This window comes from Medicago sativa, chromosome 7 (assembly GCF_051527215.1).
Source record: "Medicago sativa cultivar Bolivia chromosome 7, Bolivia_mono, whole genome shotgun sequence".
Lineage (NCBI taxonomy): Eukaryota > Viridiplantae > Streptophyta > Magnoliopsida > Fabales > Fabaceae > Medicago > Medicago sativa.
The window spans coordinates 63,639,292-63,660,431 of record NC_140755.1 but is presented as its reverse complement, the minus strand read 5'-3'; the positions used below and the strand labels follow the sequence as shown (position 1 = coordinate 63,660,431).

The 21,140-nt window shown below is 33.4% G+C and overlaps 3 protein-coding genes across 3 annotated transcripts; 2 read left to right on the top strand and 1 right to left on the bottom strand.

Annotated features, from left to right (window-relative positions):
• Positions 1-720: 720 nt before the first annotated feature.
• LOC146907574 (uncharacterized) lies at positions 721-2,883 on the bottom strand. Its single transcript, XM_085726438.1, has 3 exons — positions 2,758-2,883; positions 1,212-1,646; positions 721-1,125 (listed from the first exon to the last, which is right to left on the bottom strand). The coding sequence occupies exons 2-3, from the start codon at positions 1,623-1,625 to the stop codon at positions 871-873; spliced, it is 669 nt and encodes a 222-aa protein (XP_085582564.1). The 5' UTR covers positions 1,626-1,646; positions 2,758-2,883; the 3' UTR covers positions 721-870.
• Positions 2,884-13,036: 10,153 nt separating this feature from the next.
• Positions 13,037-13,522, top strand: LOC146907573 (uncharacterized). The gene has a single exon (XM_085729125.1). The coding sequence runs from the start codon at positions 13,037-13,039 to the stop codon at positions 13,520-13,522; it is 486 nt and encodes a 161-aa protein (XP_085585251.1).
• A 2,610-nt stretch (positions 13,523-16,132) lies between these two features.
• Positions 16,133-20,593, top strand: LOC146907572 (zinc finger BED domain-containing protein RICESLEEPER 2-like). The gene is made up of 8 exons (XM_085727896.1): positions 16,133-16,599; positions 16,709-16,741; positions 16,858-17,070; positions 17,183-17,208; positions 17,305-19,410; positions 19,505-19,944; positions 20,041-20,122; positions 20,205-20,593. The coding sequence occupies exons 3-6, from the start codon at positions 17,015-17,017 to the stop codon at positions 19,612-19,614; spliced, it is 2,298 nt and encodes a 765-aa protein (XP_085584022.1). The 5' UTR covers positions 16,133-16,599; positions 16,709-16,741; positions 16,858-17,014; the 3' UTR covers positions 19,615-19,944; positions 20,041-20,122; positions 20,205-20,593.
• Positions 20,594-21,140: the final 547 nt, after the last annotated feature.

The window sequence follows — 21,140 nt, the reverse complement described above, 5'->3', positions numbered from 1 at the left end:
TTTAACAGAAAGCACACACATAAGAATGGATTATTCAACTATACTAAACAAATCAAATATATAGAAGAAATAATGGATTGTTATACAGAAAGTGCGTAAATAATATTAAGGTACGGATTATTCAGAGATTATGATTTCCTTTTTTTTTCACCATGTTTAACAGAAAGCATGGAAAATAGTTGTACAAATCAAATGCTAAATTAGAAGTGTTTCTCTTACCTATTTACTGTCATCCATTCTTATACCACTTAACTTTGAAGTTTGTTGGACTTAGCCTCTCATGTTCAGAGATCATTTTTATAACTTTCAGTTTCTCCATAATATCAATGCATTAATGTATATTAACATAACCAAGGGTATTTTGTGATTAAAGGGAACGCGATGTGGTGTGATATTCACTCGCGTAGTAGCGTCCAAAATGTTTTTTAAAGAAACAAAATGTGTTCCATAATATAAAGGCAAACTCTCCATAACAGTTATTTTATTTGGTAAAGAATCATATATTTCCCACTATTACAATGACTCATTACTCAATCAAAAACGATATTTTAATCTATTTGAAATATTAATTGAATGTGCCTATGTATAAGGAGTAGGACCAGAATCTTCAATGACTCCTCCTAGTATAGCAATTGATTTTGTGACAACATCTAAAAAAACACATTGTGTTGTGACAACATTACTCCATGCAACATAATACAGTGGCAACAATCAAAATTATGAGAAAAAGACTTCAAAAATTTAAATCTAAAAAATAGAAGGATCTGATTGAAGCAAATGATTGCAAGGTTCCGAAGAAATTAAAATAACATGGTGGATCTGCTAAAAGAAATAGTTTGCAAGGTTCTCAAGAAATTAAATAAACGTTCTCTAATTGTAAACAACATCGAGATAAATGCACTCATTCATTCCTGCCTTCAGAGCTCCCAATCTGATCTTGACACCTTCACGCAGCCTGCGAGCCTCCACAAACCTCTTCCAATGCCCACCAATCCTGCAGTGTTCGCAAGGAAGAGTACCAAAAATCAAGTCAAAGTCCCATATGTTACCGCAGTCATCCACAATCCTCACATTGGTTTGAGAAGTATCCAGCATCTGAGCAATAGTTTCAGTGTAAATGAGTATCTGCAAAAACCAAGATGGAAGCAATTTACACATAGTTCATGAAAAACTAACGACAAAATTAAGTTTATAGGAAAAGTGCATCGTACCAAATCACCCTTTCTCACATCATGGTGGGATAATTTTTTTTCGAAACTTATAGTCATATTACTAATATTGTGACTATAACAGAGAAGAGATGTTCTTGGTTGCAGATGGGGGTTGAAAGTTGGTTGGACATTAGTTTTGTCAATAAGGAAATTCATGGGGGGATCAAAAACGGGATAGGTGATAGTCTTGTGAAACCTATCAGTCAGCTTTATATCAAATCGTCCACCACCAAGAAAAATCAGTTTAACCCACGCACCTAGACCAAGACCATAAAAATCGCGAATTGCTTTCCATCCCTTTGTTAGAAAAAAGTTACCATTGATGGCATCGACCAAGACCTCAAATTGATTTCCCTTTGGATCAGTTAATGTTGCAAAGCGTCCAATCTGATCTCCAAAATCACCGCCAAACATTCTCGGCAAGCATACGACAGCCTGATGAAAACAACAAAATCATAAGGAAGCAGGCAGATGGTAGTCTTAAATTAGGAAGACAAATATACATATGTAAGGAAGCACAAAAATAATAAGCAAAATCGAAAATTAGAATATTATATAGAAGTGCAAACAAAAAAAATAATAAGCAAATAAAAATGAGCAAAAATAATGAGTGAATAACATTATGCACTCGGTCATGATGATCTCACAGAAATATTGCAAAGATTAATTAGAGGGTCAAGTTCTGCATGCAACAAAACCAAAAATGAAAGTCTAAAAACAAAATGGTATAACAAAAAAAAAAAAAAAAGTTTTTATATAGGTATCCATTAAAACAAAAACAACAAATAGTGTATGGAACATATACTTATAGGGCGAAATTGTTTTCTTTTTGTTTGCTTGGCAGAACATTATATAGAAGTGCAAACAAACAAATAATAATGATGGAAGCACAAAAATATATATGTACGGAAGCACAAAAATAATAAGGAAAATCATCAAATAGAACATTGTATAGAAGTGCAAAATTGTTTATATTATAATGATGGAACATTATAGGGCGAAATTGTTTAAATTAGGAAGACAAATATATATATGTACGGAAGCACAAAAATAATAAGGAAAATCATCAAATAGAACATTATATAGAAGTGCAAACAAACAAATAATAAGCAAATAATGATGGAAAATAATAAGTGAAGAACACTATGAATTAGAGGGTCAAGTTTTGCATGAAACAAAACCAAAAATGAAAGTGTAAAATCAAAATGGTACAATGACAAAAAAAAAAGTTTTTATATAGGTATCCATTAAAATTAAAACAAAAACAACAAATAGTGTATTTGAGGTGACTAAAATTAGAGTTACATATACTTATATGTATATTATAATGAAGCACAGAAAAAATTAAATAAGAGACCAAAAACACAGAAGCACAAAAGTTTAATTAAAATTAGAGTTACATATACTTATATGTATATTATAATGAAGCACAGAAAAAATTAAATAAGAGACCAAAAACACAGAAGTACAAAAGTTTAATTATAAGCACAGAACATTATAAAAATCAAGGAAAAGGATAGTTGAACAATGAGGAAAGTATACTCACAGTTTCAACGTCATAGTCGACGATGTATGTTCTATATTTGAGTTGTAGCTTGTTGATTGCCTTGTCATAATCTGAAATTGGGTTTGTTAATAGAGGACCTGTCAATGAAGGAGAGTGAAATATTGGTTATGCATAAATTGCAAGGAAACAAAAATAATATAAACATTAGCAAAAAATCGTTACATAAAACAGCAAAAATAATACCAGTTAGGCAGTGATAGGAGAGGAGAGTTTCCATGTTTCTTCCAGCCATAGGTGAAGAAAAGGAGAACGAATTTATGTTAGGGTTGGAAACAATATAGGAAGCAAGTCTTTTGTTTGATTTGCGGTTTATGTGTGATAGGAAACAACTTTGAGCCAGAACAACAATTAAGCAAGTCTATTTGCGTGTTTATCTGTTTATCTGTTTTATATTTTCCCATGTTTATCTGTTTATCTGTTTATCTGTTTTCTATTTTCTCATGTTTATCTGTTGTGATTTTGGAAGTATTGTGCACAGATGAAAATCTCACACGAAGACAGAATTAAAATTTGGATTAGGTGGAAACAGTTAGGGTTTTGTGGAAACACCCATGTTTGTAGCGCAAACAGATGAAAAGCCCATGTTTGTAGCGCAACAACTTTGAGCCAGAACAACAATTAAGCAAGTCTATTTGCGTGTTTATCTGTTTATGTGTTTTTATATTTTCCCATGTTTATCTGTTTATCTGTTTATCTGTTTTCTATTTTCTCATGTTTATCTGTTGTGATTTTGGAAGAATTGTGCACCAAGTTTACTTGCAAGAAAATAGAAAATTGTGAACCTCTAATGTTTATCCGTATTTTTCTTTTAATTTTTCTTTTTATTTTCCATAATCAAAGTTTGGAATAGGGTAAAACAGTAATTAATATCATTAGGGCATCACAAAAATTAGGGCGACAACAGAAGCTTGGGGCAACTTTTATATATAGTACTAGACCACCGACCCGTGCTCCGCACGGGTCTTACCGACTAAAAAGACACCAATTCGTCTGTTTTTAATACTTGTCAAGAAAAACATATTATTCCAAAATAAAAGAAAGTTCACACATAAGTCGTACCATTTTTTAAGTTTAAAAATCTTTAAGAACGACTAAAAGTGAGTATTTTTGAATGGGGGATCATTTCCGCATTTGAGTAAAAATAGAGAGACAAAAACGCTCCTAACTAAGATGTTTGAACACATCATATCCTCTTTGATTGGAGCAAGTTGAGACCAATTCCTTCAAAAGAGAGTCCTGTTATACCATAGGTGAACAATGATTACACTTTATCTTATATGTCGTAATAGAATCAAGTTATATCAATGCAAGTTTTGCAACCGTTTTGCTGGCTGGATTTTTTCTGTCTGCATTTTTTCAGTTTTGACAGCATTTTTGCTGCTGTTTCTGTGTAGCAGAGTCATGCTTTTGTTAGGATCGGATGATTTTGTGTTTTTGTGGGTGTGTGGATTAGTTGTTGTCACTTTGTTTTTCGGCCAACCATCAGAGCACCCAACTTGATCTGTGCAGCTTCACAAATTCTGCGCATAACTATCTTCCGTTTCCAGTTGCCGGCAATTTTCCTGCGATTGTACGATATAGATCCAAAAAAAAAGAGTGCAGTTATGGCAGTTAGGGAAGAAGCGGAGGAGTAAGGGGTAATAGATTGAAAAACGTGGTTGGGAAATTCAATCAGCTTATACAACATGTATATCAAAATGTCTGCTACTCAAGTCATCATCAAAAATTGGTATTTGATATTGAAAGTAGCGGCAACGCAAATCGGACACAAACAATTGCAGAACTCTTAAAAACTTGGTGTTTATTCCTATTCAACTTGGTACCAATTTTATGGTGATTCTAATCATTTTTAATAAGAATGCAAAATATGCTGAATTTCAGTTCAAAACAATCAAATTATGATACAATAAATTCAAGAACAATGATCACAAAACTACCACAAATGAATGAATCCAAGTTATCAAATTCATACCATTATTTTCAACCTCTTGCTTGGATGAACGGTGTTCTTGATCAGCATCAACAGATTCCTCAATTTTAGCTTCTTTGACCTTCCTATCCTTCTCCTTCTCTTTCACCACGTTCTCCTTCCTCCCAGAGCAATATGAAAAGGAACTTCAGTCCCACTAATAAACTCAACAACAAACAGCCACCTGCGTTACCATGAAAAAGTACATCAACCAAAAATCATGATTAAGATATAACAAAACACAAAATCTCTACCTGATAGATATCAGCATAGCTTAGAGTAAGGAATTGCAGAGAAAATCAATTAAGAAAAATTGAAAATACAAAAGGAATGAGAAAGATGAGGCAAATAGAATAACACAAAAATGATCGAGGTCGAAAGATTAATAGATAGAGATTAAAATTTGATGAAAGGCATCACATTAAGAAAAATAACGTGATTTTCTGCGTATCTGATTTGTTGCATATCTGATTTGTTGGGTTTTGGGATTAGTATTAGCGGATTAGAGGAGGGAAAATACAGAAAAAATTGTTAGGCTTTTGGAGTGAACTTTGGTTCATTGTATGGGGTCTCAAAATAGGTCAGGGGTAATACAGTAAAAGTTAGCTTAGGTTTTAGGTTAAAATTAAGGCTAAAATAATCACTCGTGTTAACTTTTATATATAAGAAGAAAATTTGATGAAAGGCATCACATTAAGAAAAATAACGTGATTTTCTGCGTATCTGATTTGTTGCATATCTGATTTGTTGGGTTTTGGGATTAGTATTAGCGAATTAGAGGAGGAAAAATAGGGAAAAATTGATAGGCTTTTGGAGTGAACTTTGGTTCATTGTATGGGGTCTCAAAATAGGTCAGGGGTAATACAGTAAAAGTTAGCTTAGGTTTTAGGTTAAAATTAGGGCTAAAATAATCACCCGAGTTAACTTTTATATATAAAAAGAAAATTTGATGAAAGGCATATCATTAAGAAAAATAACATGATTTTCTGCGTATCTGATTTGTTGCATATCTGATTTGTTGGGTTTTGGGATTAGTATTAGCGGATTAGAGGAGGGAAAATAGGGAAAAATTGTTAGGCTTTTGGAGTGAACTTTGGTTCATTGTATGTGGTCTCAAAATAGGTCAGGGGTAATACAGTAAAAGTTAGCTTTGGTTTTAGGTTAAAATTAGGGTTAAAATAATCACCCGGGTTAACTTTTATATATAAGAAGAAAATTTGATGAAAGGCATCACATTAAGAAAAATAACGTGATTTTCTGCGTATCTGATTTGTTGCATATCTAATTTGTTGGGTTTTGGGATTAGTATTAGCGGATTAGAGGAGGGAAAATAGGGAAAAATTGTTTGGCTTTTGGAGTGAACTTTGGTTCATTGTATGGGGTCTCAAAATAGGTCAGAGGTAATACAGTAAAAGTTAGCTTTGGTTTTAGGTTAAAATTAGGGCTAAAATAATCACCTGGGTTAACTTTTATATATAAGAAGATTGTATGGGGTCTCCAAATAGGTCAGGGGTAATACAGTAAAAGTTAGCTTAGGTTTTAGGTTAAAATTAGGGCTAAAATAATCACCCGAGTTAACTCTTATGTATAAGAAGATTGTATGGGGTCTCAAAATAGGTCAGAGGTAATACTGTAAAAGTTAGCTTAGGTTTTAGGTTAAAATTAGGGCTAAAATAATCACCCGGGTTAAGTTTTATATATAAGAAGATTGTATGGGGTCTCAAAATAGGTCAGGGGTAATACAGTAAAAGTTAGCTTAGGTTTTAGGTTAAAATTAGGGCTAAAATAATCACTCGGGTTAACTTTTATATATAAGAAGAAAATTTGATGAAAGGCATCACATTAAGAAAAAATAACGTGATTTTCTGCGTATCTGATTTGTTGCATATCTAATTTGTTGGGTTTTGGGATTAGTATTAGCAGATTAGAGGAGGGAAAATAGGGAAAAATTGTTTGGCTTTTGGAGTGAACTTTGGTTCATTGTATGGGGTCTCAAAATAGGTCAGAGGTAATACAGTAAAAGTTAGCTTTGGTTTTAGGTTAAAATTCGGGCTAAAATAATCATCTGGGTTAACTTTTATATATAAGAAGATTGTATGGGGTCTCCAAATAGGTCAGGGGTAATACAGTAAAAGTTAGCTTAGGTTTTAGGTTAAAATTAGGGCTAAAATAATCACCCGAGTTAACTTTTATGTATAAGAAGATTGTATGGGGTCTCAAAATAGGTCAGGGGTAATACTGTAAAAGTTAGCTTAGGTTTTAGGTTAAAATTAGGGCTAAAATAATCACCCGGGTTAAGTTTTATATATAAGAAGATTGTATGGGGTCTCAAAATAGGTCAGGGGTAATACAGTAAAAGTTAGCTTAGGTTTTAGGTTAAAATTAGGGCTAAAATAATCACCCGGGTTAACTTTTATATATAAGAAGATTGTATGGGGTCTCAAAATAGGTCAGGGGTAATACAGTAAAAGTTAGCTTAGGTTTTAGGTTAAAATTAGGGCTAAAATAATCACCCGGGTTGACTTTTATATATAAGAAGATGATGCATTGCACACCAACTTTATTCCTATCCGCTTGCCTTTTTTTTTGTTGAAGGAAATATTTTCTATCATATCAATGATCTTACAAGTTAAAGATTATTTATTGGTCTCTATTATAGTCGAGAAAACCTGTGCGATGCACGGGTCAAAAGTCTAGTGAATTATAAATGTAGGATACCTTTCAGGCTTTCACCTACCACTTAGCTTGCAATTTAGGTTGCTTAGAGTTTTTTAGATTTAGTTGGTGGTGGTCGGGGTTTGAACTACGGATCTTATAGGAAAATACGAATTATAAATGTAGGATACCTTTTTAGGCTTTCACCCACCACTTAGCTTGTAGTTTAGGTTGTTTCGAGTTTCTGAATATTCTCTTTTCATTTTTTTTTCGTGGTTGAGGTTTGAACATCGGACCTTGCATATATTATGCATTGTCCTTCCACTGAGCCACGAGAACATTCACTTTTTAGATTTATTCAATTATTATACATTCTGAGTCAATTATAATTTAAATATAACATTTTAAAAAAATCAAATATAACATTAATTTTTATTTTTGAAAAATCTAAACTAGCACATCATAATCGTAGTTCATGGTGAGGACAGTCAAATATGAGATGTTAAGAGCATCCATAATGGTGGGTATTTCACCTATTTAACATCGGAATTAATAAGTACCCTCATTGTGGAGAGAAAATGTTTGATGCTTATAGAGAATGGTGGCTATATAAGCACTCTCTCTCTTTAATTTTCATGGGCCATATGTAATAAATTGTGCACAAATCAATAAACTTTGTTGAAATACAATGACATTGAGTTATTAATAGGATCTATTTTCTGAGGTGTTGGGTTGGAGAGATTGAGTGCTCATTAAGTAATATGATTGAAAATTAAAAAATAGATGATATGTACATACATGGCCCACTTAAACATCCAAAATGAAGTGATATTGTAGATGGTATAAGAGGCGTACAATCTGATTCATTCAATGAACTTGAAAATACATTTAATAATTTATTAAATACACATATCATTACCCATCCAGCACAACAATCTTGAGGACAAGGATGTAATTAGGACGGATAAAACATCTATTGGAGTTATATGATGTTGTATTCCACAAATGTGGTGTCACTCATTGCTCAGACCATTGATCAATTTGTGCTTTTAAGCTGATCCAAATCGTATTTCACCAAATATGTGATAAAGTGGTATAACAGTGACTAATTTTATATAAAAAAAACTACATGATAATGAAGTCTTTAGAACTTAAAAAAATATTAGTCAAATAATGAATTTATTAAATTTAATGACGATTAAAAATATTAATAAAGATTAGGATTTAGGTGGTCTAGGGGTCCATTAGAGTCGGAAAAGACATCAAACTTCGTATAGAGACTAAATCACGCTGATCTTGAGATTTTTGGCACTCGGGAGACTTAAACAACGGTCCCCTCATATTCATATCATTAGAATTGATTCCTCCATGCATTATTTGTTGGGAAATCATCAATGATATATTTATAATCAATGTTTTTTAAAGTCATTTTGCTAGAAATCAAAGCAAGAGCAAATCAAAGCAAGATTGTTTAATTTATCTTCTGACACACTAGATTGCAGATTAAATTTTGAACATTAGATAAATGATAAATCATGCACAATTCAATTTCATCCATTTTCATATATCAAATATGACTTTTGAAGTCATGCATATCAATCACCAAGAGAAATCCATTCTCATATATCATATATGACTTTTGAATCCAAACATATCAATGACCAAGAGAACCACCGATCAACTACATGCATGACACCACCCATATGTTTTTTAAAATAATATATTATTCTTGGTTCATCGTGTGTTAAATACAATTCTTGAAGTCATACATGTCACGTGATAAAAAATATTATATATGTTAGAAATACCAAATTATTGTATATTATAACCTATATTACATTCATGTATTATGTATCTCTTATATATTCAATAACTAATTTTTTTTAAATAATTGCATAAAATATTGTAACATTAAATTGCTTTGTTGATAAATTATAAATTCAAGCAGATTCTACTTTGAACTTAGATTTTTAACATTATAAATATTTATCATTTTCTTGATCTTTTATTTCTCTTCATCTGTTCTTTTATAAATTATACTTTCCTCTTTTCATTTCTTTCATCCTTTTTAATATGTGCATAAAAATAAAAGACATTTATGTAAACCCACGGCTGCCTACTACTACTACTAGTATTAAAACAAAAATTGGCACCCTTCTAAATATTTTCAAATCTACTACTACTACTACTACTATATTAAAGTTAATAGTCACCAATTATTGTTTACCCCAATAGTCACAAAATTTGCTTATTTAACATCGGTCAAACTCATAATATTCCTAACTTTGAGGGTTTAAAGGGGTACTAGAGCTAAATCATTATTGATCTAAAAATTAAATAAAAATAAAAAACTAGCTTCATATCTTTTAATCTCACTAATTGGAAAAAAAATTATTTAATAGAAACACTATATTATTGTTGAAATTTTAAAAATAGTTACGGGTTTTCAAAATTATATCATATTAACTTTCTCACACCAATACATAAAAATTTGTTTTCGCATATATAAACACATAAAATTTGCAACAATTGCAGTGCAAATATTAAATGGTGTTTTGCATATAAAATAAAAAAATATTTAATAGAAACATTACACTAATGTTTATATGCTTAAAATAGTCAATAGTTTTCAAAATTGTATCATATCGACTTTCTAATATCGGTGCATAAAAATTTGTTTTCATATACATAAACCCCAAAAATCCGCATGAGTGAGGTGTAAGTTTGCTATAGTGCTGAAAAAAATAAAAAATAGTCATGATTTTGAAAATATTTTGAAAATAGTCTGAAAAAATATTTAATATCCCCTGAAACACTAGATTAATGTTGTTATTTTGAAAATAGTCATGATTTTTTAAAATTTCATTATATCAACTTTCTCATGCCGTTAAATAATTTTTTTCCCCGAAAGATACAAGCATATAAAATCCACAACGGGCATGATACGAATATTTAACGGTGTTTAGCATTTAAAATAGCAAATATTTAATTGAAACACTAAAAAAGATTGATTTTTTTTAATAGAAGCGCTAAATTATTGTTAATATTTTGAAAGTAATCATGAGTTTTCAAAATTTTATCCAATCGACTATTTTATATCACTACAAGAAAAAAAAATCGCAGATATAAACTAATAAAATATACAACGGACGTGGTGCAAGTATTTAAAGGATTTTTTCATATAAAATATTTTTTTAATATAAACATTATACTAATGCTGATAAATTAAATTTGATATCTGAATATTTTACAATATTACTAATGTTTATTTTTTATATAATTATCAAAATGTTATGCGACCCATGTGAATGCATGGGTCTTTTACTAGTTAGACATCATCTCAGATAGATATCAAGTATAATTAAAGACAACATACATACCTAATTTGACCACCCGATCCTCTTGCCACGACATTAGCGATAACATATCCAGCCTCCTTCATGACACGTTTTTCTTTTGTAAGTTCAACGAGGCACTCAATCATCCCCGCATCAATCACAGTCTGCAGTCGTTATATTGTTACATTACCATCAAAGTTAAAATAATGCAGAGAAAGAGATCCCGAGAAAGAGATCCCCAATTACCTGTATGTGACAAGTGCTCCCAACTATGATGTCGGAAATATTCCGACAAACATTCTTTCGGATACCTTGATCACAATGGTTAAAAAGTATTGAAAGAAACCTAAGAAGGAGAGACATGTTTTCTATTATTTTTTTTACAGTTTCGTCCAATGCTGCAGAATAAGTCAAAAAACAACCCTTTAGAAATCAGAAAATATTATCATAATATAAGAATGATAAATTTAAAGTGACATAACCTGACAATCATTATACTATGTATTAAGTTAACATAAAGCAGAAGTGAGATATAATACCTGGGGAAGGCTGTTTATGTTGCATTTTATAAATCATATCCATAATGCTTTCTAGGTAACACTTTTTTTCATTGGCCAATCTCTTTCTAGTGGCCTCCGTCGTTAGCTTTTCCCATCGCCCTTCTTCTACTTCTTCCACTTTTCTCTCTTCAACCATATTATCCATTAATTTTAAAGATTGAACTGTTTCATCCACCTTTCTGATTCTTTCCAATGTTTCTTTACGTTTCGCTGCGAACTTGGCTTGTGCAGCCTGTGACTCCTTAATAAATCTCTGATGATCATATACAACTTCCTCTAAGTTTTTCTCTATTCTAGAAGTCTCTACATGATCAGTGTCATGGGCTTTGTGTAAATTCTTCTCCCGAGCCTCCTTGAATTGCTCCATTGTTTTTTTACGTTGTGAAGTTTTTTTCTTTCCATGAAGCACTTTGTCTTGATTATACAACTTCTTTATCACTTTATCCTGTAATCATTTAAGAAAATAAAAAACCATAATAAGCAATTACTTTGGCTCGAAAAGTTAACTATCGATTAACGTAATATTAACTAAACTTACTGTGTTGATGTCTCGCTCCTTTCTTAACTCTTCTTCTATCCTATGTAAATAAATTTTGTAGTTCGCAAGTAAAGCTTCGTAATGTTGCATCATCGGTGTGGATAATTGGATTTCTTCAATAATTCGTTGCTCCTTCTCCACTGTTTCACTATGAGCTGCTTCTAATTTTTGATACAACGACACTAAAACCTTCGAAGCTTTCCCCAAAAATAATTGTGTCGCCTCAATAATGTCTATCGAAGAAACAAGTTGTTCAACTGGCCAATCTTCATGTTCAGTCTTACTGTTAGCCCAGTTACACAATGTTTTCAGCTCATTGTCGCAAGAAAAATTACAGACCAAATTATTAATAAACCATAATCCCAACTCAAGTATCAAATATTTTCTACACTCCAAGGGACACAAACAAAACAGTATATACAACTACATGCCCTTCTTTTTAATGTATTTGTTTATACTGATCACCCCGCAAGAATGATAATGGCGAAAAAAATCATGATAAAGGAAATTAAAATGGTAGAACTTACCTGTTCTTGAGCTTTTTTTTATGTATTTTTTTCCCCTTTTTTTTTAAATAATATATGAGCATTTGGCAAAAGATTAGAGTTGGGTACCAACTTAATTGGGAACCACTCTTTTTGATGTCATTTGTTGTTGCCTTATAAAAAAATGTATATATTTTTGTTTATAGTCCTTTTTAAGATTTGCTATGATTTGTTTCTTATATTAAAGACATGGTTTAGAAATATATTTTATATTACAATTTTTTATACATATTATAAATTAGCTCCCTAATTTTCTTTTAATTAAGTTATATGCAAAGAGCGATGAATAAACGTTTAGAAGGAATTAAGTTATTAAGTTATGTACTTCAACTTCAGATGAGCGGTTGAACATGCATCCCCTAGTTGGGCAAGCCCGGTTCTCCCTATAATGCAATTGTAGAGAGAAGGGCAGTCGATTACCAAGAATGGGATCTTTATTGTTTTCTTGGCCTCCTTTTCGCCGAAGGTGACCAGTAGTTCTACGTACCCCCATGGCTGAGTAGACGAGCCGTTGAAGCCGTAGAGTTCATTTCCAACATAGGGAGAAAGGTTTTTCTCCGTCAGTTGGAGAGTTTTGAAGAGGCTGGTGTACATGATGTCGCACGAGGCCCCTGTGTCGATCAGGACTCGTCGAACGTCTGCTTTGGCCATCGATGGCGTGGGACATATTGAAACTGTCGCATAAAGGAGTGGAGAAAGCTCAGAAATCGAAGCTGCAGTCTCTGCGTAGAGAATATGAAAGGTACGAAATGTCCGGTTCTGAAATAGTGGAACAATATTTTACACGTGTTATAAATCTTGTCAACAAGATGAGGGTGTATGGAGAAGATATTCCGGATAGCAAGGTGGTGGAGAAAATTCTACGCACCATGCCGATGAAGTTTCATCATGTGGTGACTACAATATTAGAGTCCCACGATACCGATACCTTGTCGGTAGCAGAGTTGCAGGGAAGTATTGAAAGCCACGTCAACCGAATATTAGAGAAGACTGAAAAAGTGAAGGAGGAAGCCTTGAAAAGCCAGGTGAACCTCAACAACGTTGCTGAATCAAGCCACATGGGTGAAGCAGAGCTCGTGAAAAATTTCAACAATAGGAGTGAAGTGGGTGTACAAGACAAAGTACAAACCCAGTGGTGAGATTGATCGCTATAAAGCGAGGCTGGTGACTAAAGGCTACAAACAAAAACCAGGTATTCTTCAAGGATGATTTTCTCACTTTGTGTAAGAAGAGCTTTAAAACAACGGAGAGCTCCACTGTTAATTAGAACCTGAAAAGACGTAGTAAAATTAGTATAAATATGTTTGTTTTAGAATGCCATAAAAGAGGAATGTGACAACAAAATTATGCTCTCTCAGTAGTCTATATAACTCTCATTTTACACCAGTGTGACATGTTCATATTTGTGAAATGGACATTGTTGATTCTTTCCTTTCCTTTGTTCAACTCACTATGTTCCTTTCGGTTCCCTTTTATTTCTCCTTATCTTTTTATGTATTTCAAATTAATAGATGTTCAATTTTAAATTGGTATATGAACCTCCCTTCCTTAGAGATTAGTTTGCTACCTGACTTTTATCATAACATTCTCTCGTATGCCATGCTTTACTAATCATGTTAAATACTTGCTTCATTCTCATGAAAACCCTTTAAAAGATTATCAAAGAGGACCTTGGTTTGAGGGGTTTACTTTTATAAAAACGTCACAGGAAAAAAAACCTCGCACGAAACTGCCAAAACCCACCTGAAACGAGCCAACAGCAAGTTTTACTGCTGTCAGCTCGCCATGGCGAGTTGGTGGCGAGCAGACCATGTGTTCTGTGGTCTAGCTCGCCCCGGCGAGTGGTGACAGTCCAGAACTTGCAAAAATGACATTTTTGGCTCAAAAACCTCAAAACCAAGTGACCCAAAGCATATTTGAACTTTAATGATCATAGAATACTTGTAAAACATTCATTTGGCAAGTATTTACATGTTTAGCAAGCATGACATGAAAAGGGGCAACTAATCACAATACATAAACCCTTTCTTTCAAAAAAAAAAAAATCACAATACATAAACCCTAAAAATTCATATTTTCCTTACAAGATCAAACACATAATCCCACTTTATGATAGCAAGCAAGACTATAAGTGTGGTAAAACTAAGAGAGAAAGTAAAACACCAGGATGGTTAAAGAGTTTTTACCGCTACTAGGGGGCGCAGTTAGTAATTAAGTGTTTGTATTTTTTTTTTATCATTCAACATTTGTAGAAAATGCACAAGCCAATTGGTGGCATCAGCTTAACCTAGCTATATAAAGATCACTGTATGCCAATGATTGAATAAGAAGAATATTGAATGCAATTTATTTATGTTGTTTATCTTCCTTGCAACTTAGATCTAGTTTTCCTGAACAATTATCTGAGCGGAGAGACAGACGTGGGAGAGAGATATATAGAAATTATGAGAAATGTAACATTTATTCTTTAGCAAAAAGACGGGCACTCACATGTCCGTCTTTCCACTTACTTTTTTATTGCGCTAACGTTTGAAAATTATGAGTGGTGTTTTTTTATGAAATTTTGATTAAAACTAAAAATATTAATGTTTGTTGCTTTCAAGTTATAACAAACCAAACTAACCATGATTATTTATTACAATAACACCAACAATATAACAAAAAATATAAAATAATTTCTTTTTTTTTACATGACATCAACAACAATCTTTATTATAGAAAAAATTGTTTAAGGGTATAATTGGGATAATGAAAAAGTAAGTATAAATATACTCATCTAGTTTGTTACACTTTTTAAATGATAAAGGAAAAAAACAAACATATATATATATATATATATATTTGTTTTAATATTTAAATTTATTCTTATCTATTTATTACATGTGTTGTTTGTATTGAAAATCGAGGGTATTTTTGGAAGAAAAAAAACCAACCCAAAAGTGTTGAAAGATGTTGTTTTCTTTATATATGGTATAGATAATTTATAAATAAACCAACATGCATATATGTAGTTTATTCTTTTTTGGTGGTGGTCGGGGTTTGAACCTCGGACCTTGCATATATTATGCATTGTCCCTACCAACTCAATTAAACTCGCGAGGACATATATGTAGTTTATTCAAGCTAATAGTCAAACTAGTTGGAAATAAAATAACAATATAAACGTCTTTCACACAACGCGACAATTAAACGATTATCAACGTTGTATTTGTTTAACTTAGTAAAGTCCCACAATCCGGCTGACCTTAAGCTATCTTCAATGGTTGGGGGCGCCGGGGAAATCTTACAATGACAGCGAACTCGAAGGTAATGTTGGTCTTCGTTCTACAAATAAATAAATACAATGAAAAATTAATCAACACTTTCTAGGTGGACCTACAAGCGGGGTGGTGTGATTGTGGGAAATTTCAAGCTTTACATTTGCCTTGTTCCCATGTCATAGCCGCGTGTTCTTCATTTCGCTATGACTACACAACCCTTATTCCAGCTGTGTTCAAAAATGAGAGTGTTTACTCCATCTACAACACAGCTTTCAAAGTAGTCCAGGATAAGAGTTATTGGCCCCCATACGACGGTCCCGTGCTTTGCCATAATCCAAACATGCGAAGACTAAAGAAAGGTCGACCCAATAGTACCCGCATAAGGACTGAAATGGACGAGGAGGTGGTAGAGAAGACTCCGACACCGAGACAGTGTGGGTTGTGTCGGCATACCGGTCATTAGGGGTGGACAACAATAGTCGACCCGACCCGAACCCGACAAATCCGTTGGAAAATTGAAAGTTTGGGTGGGTTGCGGGTCGGTTTCCGGGTTGGGCGGATTGAAGGAATGGTTTCAGATGGGTTTAGATGGGCGGGCTCGGATTGAATTTTCAGGCCCATCGGAATCCAAATCCGACCGAGCCCAACTAATATTCAATCAATATTTTTTTACCCCTAAGGCCCTATTCTTGTTAAGTTACTGGACTTTTTGCTTGGATCAAATTTAAGCCCAATTCTTTAGATCCATTGACAACAAACTATGGTTATATCAAAACACACACTCATTCATACTTATCCATTCCATTCGTTGAGAGAAAGAGAGAGAACGAGTTCTGGAAGTTGAAGGAAACCCTAGTTTCCCTGCGCCGCCGCTGTAAACGTATTGACCACCACTTCCTCTCTCTCTCCATCGATTTCATTTTGAAACCCAAAGAAGATGTCTGTCTCAAAGTTGTGTAAGTGTTCATTTTCGTTTTCGTTTTAGTTTTCGTTTTCTTCACTTAATCTCTTGATTTTTCTGCTATCCATCTAATTAAGTTCATCTTTTGCGGATGTGTTTGACAGTTGTTTGGTTCTAGTAGATCGATTTTCACAAAGGTATGTGTTGTTCATCTTTTGCGGATGGGTTTGTGTTTTTTCATCATAGAAGAAATCGAAGTTTACTAATCCATCTAAACAAACTTTACTAACAATTGTCCTTTTTCTTTTTGAAGGTTATTGGCTTACTGGTGGTGTTTAAGTTTGGAGTTGTAGCTTACTGGTGGTACCAGTAGATCGATTTCCACAAAGGTACTGTATTCACTTTTTGTTGGCTAAGGTTTGAGTTTTTCCATCATAGATTATTTAACCAAGTTTTCTTTTAAATTTTGTATGTTCATTTTCTCTTATCTGAAGAAGACTTCGAAGCTCAACTTAAAGAACATAAGGTATATGGCTATATGGTTGTGATCATTATTTATTTTCGGGTTTGTTTTTACTCTATTCCTAATAGATTTTTAACTGTTTTTTTTTGTTCATTGTTTTTAATGTTATATGAAGAAGAGAAACAAGTTACATTCCAAGAGGTATAAGTGTTTTCATTATTATATCATTTCTGGATTCGTATTTTGTTTAGAGAAACTAGCTTTACTAACAGTTTCTTTTCTTCTTCATGTTTTCAGTAATGGAGAGTATAAGCCAAAATCTGTCTTATACCTTAACATCTGGAAGTGCTAATGTTGCTGAGCCTACTGAACAAGTAGCAGTTGCTGCTCAAGTTCCTGTTGTCGGGCTTCCCCCTCTCCCTTGTCTTGCGAAAAGGAGGAAGCCTAATGCTGGTGGTCCTAGGAGATCCTCTCCTGCCTGGGACCACTTCATTAAGTTGCCTAATGAACCAGAACCTACTGCTGCATGCAAACACTATCATAAAAGGTATTTATGTGATCCAAAAACTCATGGTACTTCTAACTTGCTTGCCCACTCAAAAGTATGCTTTAAAAATCCACAAAATGATCCTACACAAACTGCTCTTATGTTTTCTAATGGGGAGGGTGGTGCTTTAGTTGCTGCTAGCCAAAGATTTAATCCTGAAGCTTGTAGGAAGGCTATAGCTCTATTTGTAATGCTGGATGAACATGCTTTTAGGGTAGTTGAAGGGGAAGGTTTTAAGCTCTTATGTAGACAGTTGCAACCTCTCTTAACCATTCCATCTAGGAGGACTATAGCTAGGGACTGTTTCCAGCTCTATCTTGATGAAAAACTTCAATTAAAATCGTATTTCAAATCAGACTGTGTTAGGGTAGCTTTAACCACTGATTGTTGGACATCTGGTCAAAATTTTAGCTATATGACCCTCACTGCCCATTTCATTAACAATGACTGGAACTATGAAAAAAGAATCCTGAGTTTTTGCGATGTCCTCAATCACAAGGGTGACACAATAGGTAGGAAAGTGGAAGAGATCTTGAAAGAGTGGGGGATAAGGAATGTGTCTACAATAACAGTGGACAATGCATCTTCTAATGATGTAGCTGTTGCTTACTTGAAGAAAAGAATTAATAACATGGGTGGTTTAATGGGTGATGGATCTTTCTTTCATCTTCGTTGTTGTGCTCACATCCTAAACCTTGTGGTGGGTGATGGTTTAAAACAAAATGAGCTTTCTATTTCTTCAGTTAGAAATGCTGTTAGGTTTGTGAGATCCTCTCCCCAAAGAGCTGCAAAATTCAAAGAGTGTATTGAGTTTGCTAGAATTAAGTGTAAGAAGATGTTGTGTCTTGATGTCCAAACAAGGTGGAACACGGCATATATAATGCTAGATGGTGCTGAGAAATTCCAACCAGCCTTTGAGAAGTTGGAGGGTGAAGATTCTGGGTATTTGGAGTTTTTTGGGGAAGCTGGTCCTCCTAGTATTACTGACTGGGAGAATGTTAGGTGTTTTGTTAGGTTTCTAAGAATTTTCTATGATGCTACCAAAGAGTTTTCCTCGTCTCAGCAAGTGTCTTTGCACAAGGCATTCCACCAACTAGCTTCTGTTCATTGTGAGTTGAAAAGAGCAGCCATGAACTTGAACACAGTTTTAGCCTCAATGGGGTCTGAAATGAAGCAAAAATACAACAAGTATTGGGGTAAAATTGAAAACATCATCAAGCTTATTTACTTTGGTGTGATTCTTGACCCTCGATACAAGTTTAGCTATGTGGAGTGGTGCTTCAATGACATGTATGGTGACCAACCTACATTTTTTACTGATCTGATTGCTGTGATCCATACTCAGCTGTTCAAACTATTCAATTGGTACAAGGATGCCCATGACCAGCAACATAATTCTGGGCATCCATCTGCAAGTCCATCTGAGTCTAGTTCTGTTAGTGAGAATGTGATTCCAGCTGAAGTCCCATCTCATTTGGCAAGGGCTGAAGCTTTTAAGGAGCATCTTAAACTGAAGGAATCAATAGTTAAAAAAAATGAGCTTGAAAGGTACCTAGACGAGGAGCGTGCAGAGGATGTCAACTTTGACATCCTTGTTTGGTGGAAACAAAACTCTTGTCGTTATCCTGTTTTGTCATCCATGGTGAGGGATGTTTTAGCTACACCAGTTTCAACTGTGGCTTCTGAAAGTGCCTTCAGTACTGGAGGAAGAGTTATAGATACATATAGAAGCTCATTGAACCCACAAATGGCTGAGGCATTGATCCGTGCACAAAATTGGTTGAAACCCACTCTGAGTCAATTCAAAGACCTCAACATAAATGAGGAATTTGAGTTATCTGCCACTGTTGTATCAGGTATTTAATATGTTTATTTTAACTTTTCAATGTGTGGAGTTTATTCTTGTTTAAATTACATTGTTTAATCATATTGCTTGATCCTTGTATATAGAATTTGATGGATCATCAGCTAATGGATCAACATCATGTGGTGTTAGAGCAGCTGCTGTTGTACCAGGAGATGCATCATCATCTCAATCACAGCCAATGAGCTGTGATTGAAGAAACTAGTGTTAGTGATTATAGTATTTTGCCATTGATTGTGTTTATGTTATTGTTTATTTTATTAATTTATGCCAATGTTTATTTTATTAATTTAGTTATTGTTTATATTTACAGGTTCTTAACCCCTTTTTTGGTGTCATTAATCATAATGATTAATGACTTTGCTTAGTGCATTTTTTGGAGAATCTACTTCTTTTTGTGGAATTTGTCCGGTATACACAACAACTCTTTTTGGAAGCATCTGGAGGATGGTGATGGATTTTAATCCAACTTATGATGGAGGTGAAGTTGGTGAATGAAGCAAGCTATATTGTGGATAGTTATTGGGTAAATTTTATTATACACAAATATTTGTAAATTATAAAAGATTTCAGCAGCTAGGTTTGATTAATATTAATCTAAATGAAATATTCATGTATACAGTTGAAGGATAAGTAAAAGTCAAGGTGATGGAAGTGAAAGGCAGGAAGTTGGAAGCATTTGGAGGGATTTACAACTTATGATGGTGAGGGATTTTAATCCATTTTTTAATAGAGTCAAATTCTAAAAAATGCACACATCTGATTTTGTTTTTTTAACATATGTAGATCATTTTGATGTTGTGTTGTGATGATGATATCTAATGATGCATGGATGGTGATCGACTGTGCTATGGTGGTGCTTCACGGTTTGTGAACTGTTGATAATGAGCTTGTTCTGGACTGGACTTGAACATTTCCAAGTTTGATTTGTAATATTTATTTGAAGTAGATTCTTATCAACTCTAAACAACTTAAAGCAATGCATAAGTGTACTTTTATTTATTTTAAGTCTGTAATATTATGATACATATCACATGGATGATGAATGATCATGAATGATGTAGTTGGGCTTCTTTCAGCCAACTAAATTCATGTTTATTTACTATTACAGGGCTGAATCATGAATGATCAAATGATGTAATTAGGCTTTTCTAAGCCAACTAAACTCTTGTATGATTTGGCAAGAAAATAGGCCTAATTTGTTTGTATTTCATTGGTAACTTAGATTTACAGGGGATAAAATTCGTATGAAACCGCAACTGGCACGATGTTGGCCTCATCCGACATAACCCACCCATAACATCCGCTGAAACCGATTAACCGAGACCCGCCATAACCGTTGCTTCATTTGGGTGAAATTGGGCCTTGATTTCTCAACCGTGGATTGTTTCGGATTGAGCTTTCTGAGCCCGAACCCACCCATACCCGACCGCTGTCCACCCCTACCGGTCATATTAGGAGAAATTGTCCAAGTATAAATAACTGATAGTTAATAACGTTATGTATTATGTGTTCAAATAAATTAATATGTTTTTATTTATTATTATTATTATTTATGTTTTTATTTATTATTATTATTTCTTGCAAAAAGAAAATTATTATTATTATTTTGTGTTTTTAATAAACAAATAATGCCCAAAAAATAAAAAAAACGAAAAAAAAATTCATTCCCGCCATTTGAAATGGCGATACCGAAAAAAAAAATAAAAAAAAGGGACAAAA

Bases quoted from the DNA above. Each gene is read 5' to 3' on its own strand.
- LOC146907574 (XM_085726438.1), bottom strand. From the start codon at position 1,625: ATGTTTGGCGGTGATTTTGGAGATCAGATTGGACGCTTTGCAACATTA. The intron at 1,126-1,211 runs GTACGATGCACT...TGGTTTTTGCAG, and splicing joins ATGTGAGAAAGGGTGATTTG to ATACTCATTTACACTGAAAC.
- LOC146907573 (XM_085729125.1), top strand. From the start codon at position 13,037: ATGGCGTGGGACATATTGAAACTGTCGCATAAAGGAGTGGAGAAAGCT.
- LOC146907572 (XM_085727896.1), top strand. From the start codon at position 17,015: ATGTTCATTTTCTCTTATCTGAAGAAGACTTCGAAGCTCAACTTAAAG. The intron at 17,209-17,304 runs GTATAAGTGTTT...TCATGTTTTCAG, and splicing joins AACAAGTTACATTCCAAGAG to TAATGGAGAGTATAAGCCAA. The intron at 19,411-19,504 runs GTATTTAATATG...CCTTGTATATAG, and splicing joins ATCTGCCACTGTTGTATCAG to AATTTGATGGATCATCAGCT.